At 36.4% G+C, this 18284-nt stretch overlaps 1 protein-coding gene across 9 annotated transcripts in view; it reads right to left on the reverse strand.

The window, feature by feature from the left end:
- The window catches only part of HDAC9 (histone deacetylase 9), a 1064374-nt gene that overhangs the window by 395083 nt on the left and 651007 nt on the right, over positions 1-18284 (reverse strand). For all 9 annotated transcript variants that reach the window (XM_079931742.1, XM_079931741.1, XM_079931736.1 and 6 more), the window contains 3 exons: positions 14222-14344; positions 11206-11416; positions 10558-10775 (listed from right to left, as the gene is read on the reverse strand). In XM_079931742.1, the coding sequence (XP_079787868.1) occupies positions 10558-10775; positions 11206-11416; positions 14222-14344 (552 nt within the window). The remainder of the gene's footprint in view (positions 1-10557; positions 10776-11205; positions 11417-14221; positions 14345-18284) is intronic.

The raw sequence follows: 18284 nt of genomic DNA on the forward strand, positions 1-18284 counted from the left end.
ATTATATGATGTTCAACATAATTCCACGTTGAACATCATATAATCTATTGGCAAATGGTGTAAAATTCATTAAATAATATTTAAAGGCTGTGCTGCTAATCTTTACACATTGACCCATTTAAGACCATCTCTGTATAAGTTACATTGTTTGATAAAATTCTAGAAACCAACATTTATATTTTTAACTTTAGCCACAGAAATCCTTCATGTCCCCACAAATATCTTTAGATATGGAATATCAAACTAAGAACGGAGTATATAAGGAGTAAATCTGTTTCTGATAGACATCTGATTTTCTGAAATTGCCAACAAACCATTCAGCACAAGTGTTTGAATTAAACCATGCAAAATGACCTTCAACCCTATTCATCACTTTCTTATTTTGCCTCAGATTTTAAGACAGATTTTACTTGGGGAACGGCAATAGCATAAGTTTTTTTTTTTTTCTTTTAAATAAATGTAAAATACTTCTTTTGGAAAATAAAACCCTTCCCTTAAGCTCCAAGGAAACTAGATTTAAAAATAATGATAAAATTCTGCCTCAATTCACAAATAGATTAGGTATGTACCAACTGTTCTCAAAAACAACCAGAGCTTGGAGGGCTTTCAAATCAAGAGGTCTACTTAGAGAAGAACTCCGACTCAAGCCAAAATACTACATGCCATTTTGCTTCTGTGCATTTTAGGGAAATAACCAGCAGAAGCAAAGTTAAATAACAAGAGAGAAAGATTTTCTAAGTACTGGTCCATTATTCACATAAGTTAAAGCTCTAAACTGAAAAACACCCTTTCTTGCCAATACTGAAGAGATATAAAATTAATCTAGGGATCAAATGAATTCTTAATAAAAATGCGTTTATTTTTATAATGCTAAATGACTATCCAAAACAATGCCAGCAATTAAAATATCCTTTCTTCGGCTCTCAAAACATCCTAATATTCCAATAACTCAATTATGTGTTCACTTCCAGAAAGGAGACTGAAAATTTCCTCCTCCCGGCTACTTAGAGAAAGTTACCCACTCTTTCATTCATTCAACAAATTTTTACTGAGCACTTGCTATAGGCCATGACCTGGGAAGAGAGCGGTCAATCAGGCAAGATTCTGTCTCTCAGGGGGAAATAAAAAATAAGTAACTGAAGATTGGAACTAAATGTGATAGGGAATAATGGGGGAAGGAGTGGGTGTCTGTGTCCAGTTTGGATGGGCAAGGAAGGCCGCTCTGAGTAGCTGAGGTTTGAGCTGAGAGAGACTCCAATACCAAGGTCGAATCATAACAACACCTGGAGGTCGAACATTCCACACAGAACTGTGACTCGCAGTTCATTCCAGGAGATGGAAGGAGACTCCTCACACACTGGAGAGAAGGCCAATGTGGTGGGAGCTCAGCGAGTTAGGGTAGGGAGTCGGAGATAAGGTCAGTGAGGGGGCAAGAGCCTGTGGGCCATGAAAAGATATTTGGATTTTATCCAACAAACAATAAGGAGCAACTGGGGAGTTTTTAGGAAGCCCTTGACATGATTTGATTTGCATTTGTAAATGATCTCTCTGGCTGCTACAGAAGATTGGATTTAGGTGGGGAAAAGTGGAAACAGGAAGACTGGCCTTTCAGAACATAAAATCCTCAGCAAGAGAGTGTAACAAGACTATTAGGGGCTTTTCTTAACTAGAACACAAATGAGCTATTTTTCCTTCTTTTAGAGCACTGTGTAATTTTACGTCCTTTTATATTACATAATAGGATTTTCCCCTGATAATCTCCTTCTTGATCTTCAGTTGACAGTGCATTTTCTTTTAAAGTTTTATTTTTTCCTTCTTTAAGGGTAATGAAGAGAGGCACAGTGAGGAAAGGCATGCTTATTTTCTTTGCTAACTCTTGGTGATTTTGGACTGTGTCTCAGAATAGACAAGATCTCAAAGCCAGGGAGCTCCTGATCACTTGACTCATAAACATCTCCCTTTCTCCCCTCAATCCCTTGCTTGGGTCAACTGGATAGCAGTGCAAGCGATACTTAAAAAAGACAACCAAGAGTAAACCCCAGACAATAATTGCCACATGGAAAAGTGGGCCCAGTGTAGCCAGACTTTTCAATTTTTCAGACAATGCCAGAAATCCAGATTTGTATTTGAAATGATTGACCCAAAACTTGAATGCTTTTTAAGACACCAGGCAGGCCAAAGACATCAGTTCAATGGAATGGATCCAGTCCATAGACTATCAGCTTGTGACCTCGGCAAAGAATCCCTTATGTCTCTTCTTGCTTGAACATTTTATGGTTTAAATCATTTAGGGCTGATGTCTGCATGCTCTTAAAATACACCATCCCTCATACTTGTGCTTCGTTTTATGTTCCCTACATGGTCAAAAATTCAAGTACTTTGCCAGGGGTTGGAGGTAGGAGTATGGATTGACTACAAAAGAGCAACACAGGGGAATTTTGGAAGTTGAGGGAATTGTTCTATATCTTGATTGCAGTAATTATATGACGATATATATTTGTCAAAACTCATTCAACTGTGCAGCAAAAGGAATAAATTTTACAGTGTGTGAATTATACCTCAATAAAAAATTCAATAACTAACCATAATATTGTTCCAAAGAGAAAACAAGGTCAGCTTCATGATGAATACAAAGATGCAAGGAAGAGCTGGAACAAAATTTCGTGGTTTGGTTTACAACAAAGTAGCTTGATGCAATATTGAGGCAAGTGAAAAATGTGTGTCTTAGAAATATTCTACACTTCCAGAAAGCCATTTGCATTAACATAACTGGGAAGATATAACTCTTAGTGCTATATAAGAATATAAATACTGTGTTAAATGGAAGGATTTCTTACTATGTTTACAAAGCACTTTCAGTACATCCTCTCATGTAATTCTCACTATAAACCTCTAAAGTGTGCAGATTAGAGCATTAGTGGAAAAAGAGGTTTGACACTTTGGCCAAAATCGCAAAACAAATAAATAAGTGTGCAGGGCATCAGAAACTTCTCTTGGAAAGGCTACCCAGCATTCCAGATTTTGCAATTCACATGAACTATGCCTTCTGTAGAACTATCTTTGATTAAAATTATCTATTTGCAGGTCTATGAGCCATTCAAGGGGAAAAACATGCCTTCTCTGTCTTCACTTCCAGGACGCAGCAAAATAGTTGCTAATAAATCTTTGTGGAACACCAATTATTCCATGCCAGGAAATTATTTTTTAGAAGTGAGTTTTTATTGCTGGTTGATACAACTAAGTTGATAGCAAGAGAGTAACAGTATATTTAGGACATGGGAGCAGAGCCCTGGATGCAATTCTGCCTGAAGGAATGGGAATACTCCAGACTGTATGACATTTCAGGGTCACTATAATCCCTCAGTCTTCATAAATATTTAGAGAAAGAGCAGAAAGATACAGAGGAAAAAACCCCTAAAATCAGGAACTTATAAGCAACCGAAATCTGTAACAAAGAGACTGCTACACATCGGTGGTTTTCATGTCCACAAATCACTTAGTTATATTAAAAATTCCTTAGTAAGACTTAATTATTTCATTCTGTCAAATGAAACTATTTGTCAAGGTTGGGAAACAACCAAATTATTTAGCTTCCCTCTCCTTTTGAACTCCTGGAATCAACATCAGTCAAACCACTCACATGGCCTAATTCCCCAGATACTTTTCTTTCCCCTATTTTCTTACCTCATAGTCATGTCCAACTATTGTTTTTCTCATTCAATAAAAGCATCTCTGACTAGATTAACAGTGCAGAGTGAAAGGGAAAGGTCGAGGTCCTTCCCTTGGTCTTCAAGTTATGAAAGCAGCCCTGGGAACGTTTATGAATGTTACACATTAATCCACTGAAATGGTCATTTAGTTTCTTTTCCAAACACAGGATTTCATCACATCTAATAATAAAGCAACAAGCCATTTTCTGTATATTATAAACCATCAACTTGTAATTATATAGTGAAATGCTTCTATATGAATTCTCTATGATGTTGTAAGCCGGTATTGCAGCATGAGTAGTTTTTTTTTTTTTTTTGAAGCCCAATACATACCTACAAGGATCTATTTACATTGGGCTAATCATGTCGAAATAGCATCTATTTAAGGGTAAAGTCAAAGTTTCTTTTATAAACCTCTATAGATAGACAAATAATCTAGGAGGCTTTTTACTGTTATAAAATTAAGACTGCCTTTCAATGCCTGCTAAAGTTTTTGGACATACTATCCATCTAATGGGCAAAATGTAATCCTAAATTGGTGATTAAAGACTCTGCATGGAAACAAGCTGTCAAATGGATAGAGAGAAATTAAACCTGACAACAGTAATGCCTACTTTCCTAAATGAAAGCCCAGTTCAAGTTTCTACTCATCCATTTTTCAAAACTTAAAACAAGGCATTTTCCAAACCACCCATAGATGAGATGCCAACATTTGCATTTCACTTGAACTTGATGAAGTCAGTTGACTTTCAGCTTCAGGCTTGCTCAGAACTCCTGTGAGAAGATGTTTGCCCAAGTCTAAAAAATATGGCAATGTTACAACACAGAAGAAAGGAATGAAGTGTAGCCTGGCTGTAGTTGGCTCTGTACTGCATTCACGCTGCATTGCCGGAAAGTCAACAGGATATCTGAAAGTCCCACCATCGGGTCCATATAAAAAGACATCCAAATGAATAACTGGATGGAGGGCAATGAGTGGAGAACTGGGAAGCAAGGTCAGCAAATGGGATTTCTCCTTCCTGGCAAATCCAAACAAATACCTAAAAAATAAGATAACCCTCCTTTTTTTTGTTTGTTTGCCTTGTTTTTTTATTGTAAGTTTCCTACTTTTTGTCTCCTGCTTAGTGATAAAAGCAACATTGAAATCATAAGCCTAAGTTTACGTTAAGGACAGGTTTTTGTGTCATACAACCTATGCTGGAATCCCAGCTCTGTCAACTACTAACCTAGCCACCTCAGTCAGCTTACTTAAGCCCTTTTAAATTAACTTTCTTGATAGTAAAAAAAAAATTGTGCTTATAGTTTGAGGAGATGATACACATAAGAATGCTAGCATGGTGTTCCAGCTCCTAGAAGATCCTACACGTAAAAGAGAGCTGGCATCATTTAAATGATCCTATCCCTAAGGTCCCTATGGGAAAGGTTCTGGAAAGATCCATGTTGTATAAAAGATGAGGAGGAAAAGATACATTAGGAGAAATAGGTGTAGCAAAAAAGCAGAAATCGGTACCTGGTCCTTACCTAATTATCCTTAAAATATTAATCTTCTTACAAGTAAGGCATGGATAGAAATACCCTTATTAAAATAAACTAATATGAAGTGTGACTTCAAAATATATAAACTCTTGGGATTGTAACTGTCTGTATAATTGTTGTTCAAATTAATTTCCTTGGGAAAATATACACTTTGCTTAATAGTGCACAAAACAGTTATATTTTAGCGCTGCCTTCAGGGATACTTTATAAGGAAAAATACACACACACACACACACACACACACACACACACACACACACACAACCATGCTATGTTTGCATGTGACCACAGGCATGAAAGAATATTCTCCCCTGAGTTGCTCTGGATGGATTGTTGGGGACAAGGAGTGGGTATGAATCATGAGGGGTTATGGAGAAAATTTAACATCTATGTTAGAAAATTGTGTCAAGAAAAGGAATATAACAGATACTGTTCAAATAAAGGGTCAAATTCTCTTCCAAAACTGATGAAAGCTCCCCATTAGCTCTGTGCCAGCATTTGAGCTTAACTATATTCATGCCTTGCTCATCAGACATAAAATCTACCTGTTTTAATAAGGGCAATGTAGGACATCTGCCCACCCTCCCCTTCACTGCTCTTGTCTTAGATATATTTTTATTATGATAAAATAGCACTCATGTCAAAATGCCTAAGTATCATAGTAATAAATATATAATAAATACTTATATCTAGAGTGAACCTTGACACGTATAAGATATCATCTCATGATTTATGTGGGGTTTTTTTTAAGTGTTGGCTGATATCCAGTCATAGGAATGCATAAGGTATTTATCACAGAGCATTTTACGAAGAAAGAAAGAGAGGGAGAGAGGGAGGGAGAGAAACAGAGAAAGAGGCAGGGAAGGAAAGAGAGAGAGACAGAGAAAGAAAGAGAGAGAGAAGGGAGAGGAAAAGATTTAAAAAGGACAAGATAATCCTGAGAAGAACTAAACAAGTCTCAAAATCTTGTTTCCTCAAAGGAAACAATTTCCTTCCTCATGTCCCCTATCCTAATACTTAAAACATTGTATTGTATTACTGTTTACTGGAATATTTCAGTCCCCTGCTCCCCACATGGTAAGCTCCATGAGGATAATGAATGTTGTTTTCTTAGTGCCTAAAATAGTGTCTGGTACCAAGTAAGAATTCAGTAATGATTTGCTAAATGGATACTTGCATAGATTATTTATAAATAAGCATTGAATGAAGAAATAATTTTAAAATTTCTTCTCATATGGATTTGATGGAATGAATATGAAAAATATAGGTATTAGAAAAGTTATTAAAATTCTAGTTAAAACAGAAACAATTAGGCATCAACCAATGCTATTCTATTAATACTATAACTGAGAAATAATTCAAAGAATAATGTTGTCATTTGGAAGGGGGCAGAGATCTATGTCAAATTATCTCACAACAAAAATGCCTGAATATACTTTGGAAAATTTCTGTATATCATTCAGAGAGTGATGTGACTAGAGATCTACCCTTCTGGTAATTAGGCAGTGGTCAGATACTCCTTCAAAAATCATAAAAACGTCCAAGTAACTGTGGTATTTTGTTTTCATCATAGTTTTTACCAGATAATCTGTGGCAATATTTAAACTTGAAAACGGTTCAGAAGAAAATTATCAATACCCTCCTATATTTTTGTTTGCTATTTTGTATTTACAAGGAAAATTCTGTTTTAGAAACCATTTTTTTCTAATAAAAAAATCAAAAGATACTGGCAAAAGCAACAGTTTTCTTTTGAAATCCTCATATTAAAAAACTCTTGTTTTTTTTGAAACATGAAGGTACTATATATTAGTAATATAAATTGTTTAAATGCATCTCTGAATTTTGTAAATGTCTCAAAAAAAAATCAAAGGACAAATGTTGTAAGCCGTGATTTTCTTACGGTTAAGCTTCTCAAAACTCTTCCAGTGAAAACAGAATATACAAACTGATAAGCAGAGACAAATCATTCTGACATTTTTCATTCATTTTTCAGGCTTGCCCCATTATTTACTGGTAGATACAGCAATACAAATGCTACATAAACCCATTCCTGGGGTATTTCTGCTAAGCTATTAAGCACTTACAACATAATTACATGAGGCTTAACATCTTACCACACACAAATTTCCCATGTAAATGTCATCAAAGTATCAGGTAACAGGTAGGTAAACTGTTTAGTATGATTAATAACATTTACATTGTATAGTTATAACAAGCATGAATGACCGCTTTCATAAATGCAGTCAAATAATAGCAAGATATGAGAAAGTTTTTTAAATTTAATAAGCCAATCATTGTATAAACTGTTCTGAAAAGTACAGCTTTGCTTCTAATTCTTCTAAAGATTTTTAGCAATTCAAATAAATCATTAAAAATTTCATACCAGGAAGCCCAATCATATTTAATATGATGTAAGTTTAGAGATAAACCTACTTATTTTTTCTTTCTTCTCACTCCATTTTTCCTCAAAATTCCTAAATTCCTCTAAAAAGAACCATAAAGAAAAGCTGAGGGAATAAAAGGAAAAGACATTTTAAAATATGTCATCTGCACACCTATTCTTCATGTGTGCCTATATTTCCTGCTGGAATAAGTATCTCAAGAGTAAGAACCATGCTTTTATGATGCCAACTATTTGGCTCCAATCTGAATGGATTCAGTAAAGGTTCTTCCATGATAATAGGAAAAAAATGACATATATTAAAGTTTCTGTGGTTATTTCTCATTAATGGTTATTCTAAATGGTTAGAGTACACATAGATGTATTATTATATAAAACTTGTTATCTTTTGGCATCTGAGTTTGGCCTTCTCCTAATGTGAACTAAATGTTTTCATTACCTCATGGGGGAGGGTGAACAGTAGCAATTCATTTATTAATGGTTCTATTGTGAATACCATGGAACAGGATGGAGTTCAAGATTTATTTAATAAGATTCTTCTCTATTTCCTTAGACAACTGAGGGCAAGTGAAATATTTTCAAATCTGGAGAATACCCAGTGTGCATATGCCATCTTGATTAAACATATGGAATATATACATGGAGAAAAGCCAAGTAGAGACCTGCTTGAGTAATCTAAACACCCAAGTTGAGAGAGGTTAATATATAAAGATCAGCTTTGTACTTTGAAGTTTTCTGGGCTTCATTTTGCCTAATTAAGACAAGATTTAATAATCAAACCACTGTACAAACATGTACCTAAAAGTATAGGTTTGTTTCTAATTTTGGGAAGAATTCTTAACAGATTCCAAGGAATCAGCTCCACATGGGAGAAGGTCTCTGATAAGATTTGCTTTTCTCATTGCTAAAATGCAAATGCCTGCTTTCCATCTTAGTTTCTTCCATGTGACTGAGGTTAGCATCTGCCTGTCAAAATCTCCACTGTGATACTAATATACAAAGATTCTGATATTAACAAACCATCTGAATGTGAAGCAGTGGCAACTCTAGGTCATAAAAAATGTATTCCAAAGTATTCTTAAAGGTATTCATAGAAATCATCTGTAGATGATGATTTCAAAGGGACCAATTTACCTAATTTACCTATAATAGAATATGCACATCCACATATTTCTAGGAAATCGAACCGAGTAGCAGAAAGTATACTTACAATCCAATACTACTTTTCTAAATGAACTTAATTCCAGATCAAAATATTGTGAGGTGAAAAGTAGAATTCCCAGTCTTTCCTCTCACACTGGACAATGTTTCAAGAATACCTGGTAGTTTTAAGTAGTGCTAAGATACCACAAAACAAACAAACCAACGTAACTCTACCATAAGATAGTAAACATGCAGAATAACATTCAAGGCAAGGAGTATTATATGCCATTATACAAGAAGGAAGTTGGTTCTCCTCTGACAAGACTGTTTGTACCCAAAACAATCTGATAAATTTAGAGAAATGCTGTAGCAATAAAACAGGCATTAATGTGACGATATAGAAAGAGTCTGAAATATAGTGAAATACAATCTGCAGTACAGCAAACGATAACAGGAGAGGCAGATGGCACAGCCAACCACCCTGAACCCCGATATACACACATACACGTCATCTTTGAATGCTGCAAAGGGTTGGACTGGGAGAATTTGTGTTCAGTATTGTGGTCTTCAGCCCATGCTCCCTTCATGGCTCTGCCTTGTTAAGATGGAGGCCAGGGCTTCCCTGGTGGCGCAGCGGTTGAGAGTCCGCCTGCCGATGCAGGGGACACGGGTTCGTGCCCCGGTCTGGGAAGATCCCACATGCCACGGAGCGGCTGGGCCCGTGAGCCATGGCCGCTGAGCCTGCGTGCCCGGAGCCTGTGCTCCATAAGATGGAGGCCAAAGAGGAGAGAAAATCTCTAATCCCACCTGCAATAAGGTGAGCACATGATAAACACCCCCTTCTCTTGCTATTAGAAAGATGATTAGACCTTCTCCCATGAGATTTTGTTTTGTTTATATCGCAATACAATAAAGCATTTAAATACTATTTCCATTTTTAGCTATCCATTTATCAGTAAACAGGAGATTGTTTCTCAATATAATGTCTCTACAAGATATCTGGAGGTGATACAGTAACAAAAGATAATAGAAAGAATTTTGATATTCAGGACCTTTCACTCTCCAGAAATGAGAGGATTCTACTTTGTAAGGCTACCATAGCAGAGAGTAGTGGCAAAACTGTACAGACCAGTTTTGCTTACAAGTTCATTGAAAATGCTTTGCTGGCCCGCCTGATACCATTATTTTAGAATGACTGTGGTTGCCTCAGCAGGAGGGCTCCTGAGGATGTGCTGTGATTCAGGCATTTGCTGTCCATTTCAGCCACAATAAGGCTGCCAGAAAGAAACTACCACAAGTTTCTGAGAAACCGCTTCAACACTGACTGGAATAAAGTAGGGCATATTAAAAAATAAATATAACATGCATACATAGAAGTTGCTGAGAAATACCTAACTGGCCGACCTTGGCATAGCTGCTAGCACCTGTGCAAACTTCAACTCTGCCTCACACCTTTACTACAATAACAAAAAATGGGGCTCTGCACACATGTTCCTGTATGTGCTTCTGTATTAACATAGGTACCCAATCATAAGAGACTTTCTAATCTAGGAGCTCAATTTGGCTACAAATGTCCTACACATGTAGTGATGGAGAAAACAGTGATAATGTGATGGTGCCCTTGAGCCCTGACAGCACGGCCAGGAGGGCAGTCTCCGTTTGGCTGTGATGGATACCAACACTCTCTCTTGTATGCACACATCAGTGAAGAAAACCCCAATTTCCACACCAGTGGTTATGGCATGTTGACGTGGCTTGGGGACTTACCTTGTTCATGTGGATCTGCTGCTGGTATTGCTTCTGCTTCTCCAAGAATTGCTGGTGTTGCTGCTGAATGACCAGCTGAGCCAATGTGCTCTGAGGCAAAGGTGCAGACTGGGTTCGATTCAAGGGTCTGTGACGGGGTAATTTGTGGGTACCTCTAATGCCAGGTGAAATTCTCTCTTTCGTTGCCAAGGGAGACTGAGGATGTAAGGGAACTCCACCTGAAAAAAATATATACGTACATGTATATATGTACACACACACAGACACATACACAATTTAGGAAAGAAGCTACAGAAAATAGCTATGGGATAAGTTTTACGAAAAGTAGTATACTACCCGGCAAATATCAGAAGGCTAGGTTGGGTGGGGTGAAGGCAAAAGTGCCAAAGCATTGGGCAGATATGCAACTGATCAATGACTCACCAATAGTCCACTCTGGTATGTATGAAGGTTAAATAAGGTGAGTTTTTTTTTCATGGATCTAGAGGAATAAATAAAGACAACAGTCTTTCCACAGTAGTAGGTATCAGGGAGACCTATGTATGACACTGAATCTTTACTAGGTCTTGAGTTAAAAAGACATTACATTGAATTGCTGATAAAATGAAAGCCCTAAAATAACCTGCAAATGGTGCCGTTATGAATTACCAGCCACAAGAAGCTTTTGCTGTCGCATCTGTTCTTTCAATAATAAATGCTGCAGGAGAGCTTGGTGGCTGCTGTTGGGCTTTCCCTCCAAAGTGACATGGGGATGGCTTGAAGATGCCGGGATGCTGCCCCCATACTGCCCAGGCAGAGGAACGCCTTGCCTGAGTGTCTGGGTCTCACACTTCTGTTTTTCTTTGAGCGAATTTGAAGCCTGTGTCAAGAAATAATACTGATGTTAATCCACTTTCACCATATGGGTCATTAGGTCTGTAAATCATTAGATTAGTTTCTTATTCCATAATTCCCACCCCCCCTAACCCCCGACCAAGAAGCCCTACCTTATCCAATGGCTGAGTAGGGAAAATGGATAACACCATGTCTTGTGAACTAAGTGAACTAACAAAGGAGAAACAAAAATAGAGCTGAAGCACTGGAGACAATTTAGTATTGGGTATCATTATACGGAACCCAAAATAAAACGTTTTTTAACATTAAAAATCATGCTAATTTCAGGCTTAATAACTGGGACAGTTATTTCTAAAATAGATTAATACACTGCTGTAGTAAAAGGTATATTAGAAAAGTAAAATTTATTCAAATCGCTGAGCTAATGGCTATACAATAGGGATTAAGAAGCTAGAGATAAAAAGATCCGTAATTTTGGAGCTTCAAGCAGAAGGAACCATTCACCCTTTCTCTATACGTCCTCTAATACGTTCACAGAGTGTGGGTTTCCAGTATTTAATTTTTAAAATAAAATTCTTGAGATAAGTCAATGAAAGGTTATATAAAATATGCAGGAATTTGATTTACACATGTATTTTATATTAATTCATAACAGATTCCCAAATCTTTAAATATTGAAAATGACACTCCAGATACTTTTGTTTAATAAAATAAACTACAAGTGAAATTAGATATCAAATAAAAATGCTATTAAGAACTTGAAATATATGATAACACAATAATAAGGCAATAATATTTATATCATCAACAGTAATAATGAATTCTCCTATTCAAAGAACTTAATGAATGGTGGTCATTTTGGTATTACAAAAGCAGAGGTCTAATACCTCAAAATTATGTGGCATGTTTCTTTTCAAAACTCATGTTTCATCTTTCAAAATTGCTGTGTACCAGGGAAGCAAAGCAATTTTCAGTGACGGAGAAATTGAAGGACAAAGAGGTAAATGGTTTGTCTTAGTCACACAGCGAGTCAATGCAATGTTTAATCTAGAAGTGATTCCTTCTCCTGGCCTCTTTTCCTTAAAATTTACCACTACTCAGTGGGGAACTAGAATATTAGAGATCCCTTTGCCAAAGCAATGCTAAGCTTGAAAAATTAATTGTGATGGCCTCATCCACACCAAAATGGAAGCAAAGAAAAATGAAACTTCAATCCAAACCACACTGGTTTATTCATCCAAAGGTACCAAATTGTATTACCATTGAAACATTAAATGGTCTGGTTTTTAGTACTTGGTCCTTTGGGAAAAAATTCTCCCCGACCACATTAAAAGTGGTGTATGTTTGTGTTAGCTGGTAGGAGTGACTTAGAACATGCAAAAAAAAGAGTAGGGAAAAAAAAGCCTATTCACGTGTCATAAGTTTATGTGCTAGCATTTGCTTATCATCAGAAGAGATAGGAAAAAACAGGAACAGAAGAAAATAATTTTTAGTAAGTGAAGATTTGAAAATATCATCCATAAATATGTATGTTTTATTTCATCCCTAATTTCTTTCTTCTTTTCACTAGAGCCAACTGTGTACAAATGCTTCATGTGGAATTTCAGGGGCATAGCTGAATTCAGTGTTTTTAAGCCTGTCTTCTTTAATCTCCAAATATAAAACAACATCCAAATTTTGCTTTCTCCTCACAGGTATAAGATTACTATATCACATAAGATAACATTCTACTCTATTAAAAATACCAAATACAATAAGGTACCTCTTAGATTGGTTTTATAATATGTATTGAACACAATCATAAAATGTATCATTTAAAAATGTCACCTGTAGGTGTGCTTGTGCATAAACTACTAGCATGCCATAGATAGGGTTCCTATTTTGAAAATCAATTAGTCACAAAATGGTCAACTCTTTATGATTTCTTAACGTTAGCATACTGTAAAAGATGTGAATTTGACAAGATGGACTCAGTGGAAGACCTGCATCTAAAAACTGGCAAAATTGGTGCCAAGGGTTGGAACAAATTTCTCTTTAAACCAAATGTAGCGTATGACCTCTACATAAGTACAATTTAATTTACTAACTTTTCACAGATAAATTAGTCTAGGTAAAGTTAAAAATCTTTTACAATGACTGAAATTTATATTATTTTAGGGAATATGCATAAAATAATTATTGCTGTCTTCTGTTAGTAGGACAATTACCTCCAAAAGATCCTATTTCAGTTGTCAGGACTTTTAAAGTAATTGATTCACTTTGAATCTCCAGGCAAGAGTTTAATATTGTTCTTAGAGAGGTTTTCCAGATATGTATTCTTCAGTACCACAGAGTCAGTAACCTAAATTCTCAAAATAAAGTCATTCACAAAATAAATTCTTTAAACATATGCTGCTGCGCTTCAGACGCTGCACCTCTCAGCAATGGCCTGAGTTGAGGTTCAGGTCTGCTACTTGCTGGGTCTGTGATCTTGGGCTTTTATGCATTCCAAGTCTCAGCTGCTTCTTCTGTAAAAATGTGTCCTGTAATCTCTGTTTCATAGAATGGCTGGGTGGAGCTACCAAAATAATATACCTGGAGAGTGCTTTCTTTTTTAAAAGCTATAAAGCATTATACAAATGTTAGTTATTATTTTTATATATTGTATGAACCAGCATGATTCTTTAATGTGAAATTAAACTGAACATCTTTGAACAACTCAGCAAACAGTGAAGGAGAAGTAGACTACCAAGTTTCCCTGAAGTCTAAATATACAAGAAAAGAACGAGAATTTCCCTATGAAAATATCCCTTGGGCTGGTTTAGGCTGTTGCAGGGTAATAATGACTTACATTCAGCTGGGCTGGCACTGCTGGAAGTCCCAGGGTAATGTTGGGCAAAGAGGGAGAGGTATAAAGACTGAGCAGGTTCATGGAATCTTCGTGAATTAGAATGCGTTGCTGTGAAACCATTTTCTGGTTAAAAAAAAAAAAAAAAGTGAAAGGGAACTCTCAAAATATTACACAATATCACATATTTTACTGTAACGTTCTCATTTCAAAAAACAGATTTTATATTATCATAATCTGTCAAAACATTTAAATATTTTAATTAAGAACTTATAAGTATTTTATGACTTCTGTATCCAAAAATGTTATATGTAATAAATTAAAAATTTCTTCATCAGTTGTAACTATAAAATCTGAAGAGCAAGCTTCTATGTTCATGTAGAAAAAATTCATTTTTAAAATTCTACCTTTATGGAATATAATCAGTGTGTTTGTCATCAATTGGTAAAGTACAACAATTAAATTGAGTAATTCTTATGAGTACAGATTTTTGTATTAATGCATGAAGAATATGTATGTAACGTTGCTATAATCATTATCCTCATATGGAATAAACATCATTTTGCTGATGGGAAAACTCACACAAGAAAATCTTAAATATCACCATACAGGACTTCTATAACAATTAATTATATCTTTTTTTAAATATAAAATTTGTGAAAAGACAACTCTGTATGGTGTTTTTTAAATCATACATATTCAGAAACTAAAGTAAATGTTAAAATGTTGTGAGTTCCCTGGGCCACAACAGTCTTCACTTACACTGAAATACCCTGAAAATTTTGGCATCAGAGTTCTTTTTACAACAAATAAACCTTTTTTTTAATCCAATACTAAGAGTCATGTTTTCCCACATGTGGCCTAATATAGTTGCTTGAATTACATTTTCTGTTTAACTCTTGCTTCCCTCCCAGAACTCTTATACAATAAGAGTTACAAAGGTCTTATTAGACTAAGGAACTCTGGCCTGATATGGTCCCCAAGGGAACAACATCCCTGAAAAAGAATACTCCATGTAACAGTATGACACAGTGACTGCTTTCTTCCCAAACAAAAAGCATATGGGACTCCAATAATAGACCACCTCCAAGAGGGATATTGCACACACGGGCTTTGACTAAAGTAAATATAATAACTTGTCAAGTATGTTTGGGGGAGCGGTAGATTTTCCCCTGGACAAACCTGGGATATCAATTAACTGGGGAAAATATCATGTGCTAATACAATGCAACCTCAGAATGTCACTGAAGAGTGATGCGCCACCAAAACACAGGATGTTATTCCAAAACATCACCTCAATCATACGTTTGTTTGGAGATGAGTCGTAGCCTTAACATAAGAGCAGAAAGCTAAAGGTGGACTTTTCTCATTGCAACTTGAAATTCCAAACCAACTCAGAGTTTGTTTTTTTCTCAGAAGAACAAGCCAGATATTTGTACATGGAAAGCAAAAAGTATATTGAAATTTTTAACATTACATTGAGTATATATGAAACCCTTTACAAAATTAAAGTTGTCAAAAACCCATGAAGACTATTGGAAAAGATTTTATCATCAGAATGTACGAGACTGCAATTTTATTTAAGGAGTATCAACAACAGCTGCATATTTGCTCTAATTTAAAAAGACAAGTTATTTTGCTTATACTGATACGTTTTTACCATGATTTTTAAATACAGAATATATACCTGAACAAGAACAAAAGAACGTATGAGGAAGTAAAAATATTTAAACTAGCTTATTGGCAGTAAGCAGCCATTTATAATAAAAGGATATTTCATCTGCTTCTCTGTATTTATGGAAGAGAAATAAATGTGGAAAAATAATTACTTTAAATCATGTACAATATTCATTCAAGGTTGTATCTGCTTCCCACAGCATGGAGACTTGACAGGCACTGTGGGAATGACACCAAAAGTTACCCCAACCTCACAAAAGAGGTTATCTTTGTTTTCCAGTCAGAACTTGGGCGATCTCCTCCTACCCCATCGTAGGAAGCTAAACCTATACTAAAGTGAAAAAAAGGTTTCTTCTCAGGTGTAATAATTGCAGTAGCACACTGGCTGCTCACAGGGGCTTTGACAAAAGTGAAGGGACTTGGGAATGTTCTTACTATGGGACTTTAGGCCCCTGTAGCTTCAGAGCAAAATTGAGTGGTGCCATTTCCTAGGATAGCACTGACCATGTGCCAAGCCCTATGCCAGGGAGTTTTGGGACATTAACCTAATTCCTAGTTCCTAATTCCAGGCACTCTCCAGCAATCTTATGCTCTTGTTATGGATGAAGGAACTGAGTGATTTCCCTCATTCTGGTTCCCCGTGGGATCAGCAATAAAACTTTTAAACCGATCAAGGCTGGATGATTTGTTGTCAGGTACCGCTGCAGAAGCTACACACCACTCTGCAACCATTACCGAAGGATAAGGGAACCATAAAAAAGCATGGAGAAGGAGGAAGCTTGAGAGAAAAACAGGAAGCACAATCAGGCCCTGGGGCTTATGGAAAAGAATAAAAGTGTACAACTGGGAGCCAGCTAGTCTGGCGTGAGAAGAAATCAAAAGCCCTGGTGGCTTTATAGACGTGAGGATCTTCAAGTCATGGAGACAATTCCTGAGGAAGTAAGGAAAGTCCAAAGTCCCCCAAGTTGGGGGGTATAGTTGGTTCTTCCCACAGAGGCTAACTGGTATATATCATATCACAGAACTTCAGAGATTTGGAAATAATTTATTTCCTTCAATTTACAGATAAGGAAATAAGCACAACATTTACATAAACTTCCAATGGATAAAATCACAAATGACTTAGCTGAAATAATGTTTTTCTCAAATTATCTCCTTTAAATATAACTTTCCTCAATTTGACTTTTTTTTTTTAATTTATTTATTTGGTTTGCATTGGGTCTTAGTTGTGGCAGGTGGGCTGCTTAGTTGCAGGCCGCTGGCTCCTTAGTTGTGGCATGCGAACTCTTAGTTGTGGCATGCATGTGGGGTCTAGTTCCTGGACCAGGGATCGAACCCAGGCCCCCTGCATTGGGAGCGTGGAGTCCTAACCACTGGGCCAGTAGGGAAGTCTCCTCAATTTGACTTCTTGATAGAAGCAGGCTACCTGTTCCAGGTTAATGTTTCTTAATAAGAAACCGGAGCTATATGGTACACTGCTAAAAGGGTGCAGACACACTTGAAAGTCAGATGAACAGATGGTAAGAGGGACCATTTCACTGAGACAGTGAAGGATCCTGACCAGCATTCTTGCAAGGCTGGAAGGTTACCCCACCTTAGCACTGTGGTAAGCTTACAAGTATTTCCACACAAGGCCAGGATTTTTCCAGGAAGCAGTTTTGAAACCAATGCAGCCCTTAAATCAATGCTGTGCTAAGATGCCAATGTTTCATACCTTAGAACATGCGGAAGATGGTTTTAATCTAAAAATTTTTCAGAACCAGAAATGATTGCTGTAGTCAGATAAAATGGAAATATTAAACATATAATGGCTATTGCTTAACATTCACAAAACAATTAATTAATTACAATTAAGTTAGATTAATTGGGTGGAGGGGTACAAAGATGCCCTAGGCCACGTAAGTTCACATGCTACTCGGGTGCACAGAAAAGTAGAGGACTAGCTCTAATGACCCGTCATAATTACTATAATTAGAGTATGGTCAAAACACTTCAATGGCACAGAGCAGGTTGTCGATTTTAAACTAGGCTTTGATGGGTAACTAGCATTTCACCAGAAAGAGCATGATGTTGGGAAGAGGGATATGACTGAGCCGGGTGTTGGGGCAGGGGAGGCCTATCCATATCTTAATAATGACCTTCAAATTTTAATTACTTTTCTCACCATCATGGTAATTGGAACCCTAAATTATGGATAATATTTGAAATTCAGGTGAATAAAATACACATAAGCTGAAAATTACGTCTTTCAGTAGAGCTATTTCTTTAGCCTTTGACATCAAGAAGACCTTAGTTTCAATCAAAAGATTCAAATTCTCTTACGAGATGGACACTGGCAAAAATTAGAAAAATGGACAATATTAAATGTCACAGGGATTTAGGAAAGTAA

Source organism: Stenella coeruleoalba, assembly GCF_951394435.1.
Source record: "Stenella coeruleoalba genome assembly, chromosome: 9".
NCBI classification, from domain to species: domain Eukaryota; kingdom Metazoa; phylum Chordata; class Mammalia; order Artiodactyla; family Delphinidae; genus Stenella; species Stenella coeruleoalba.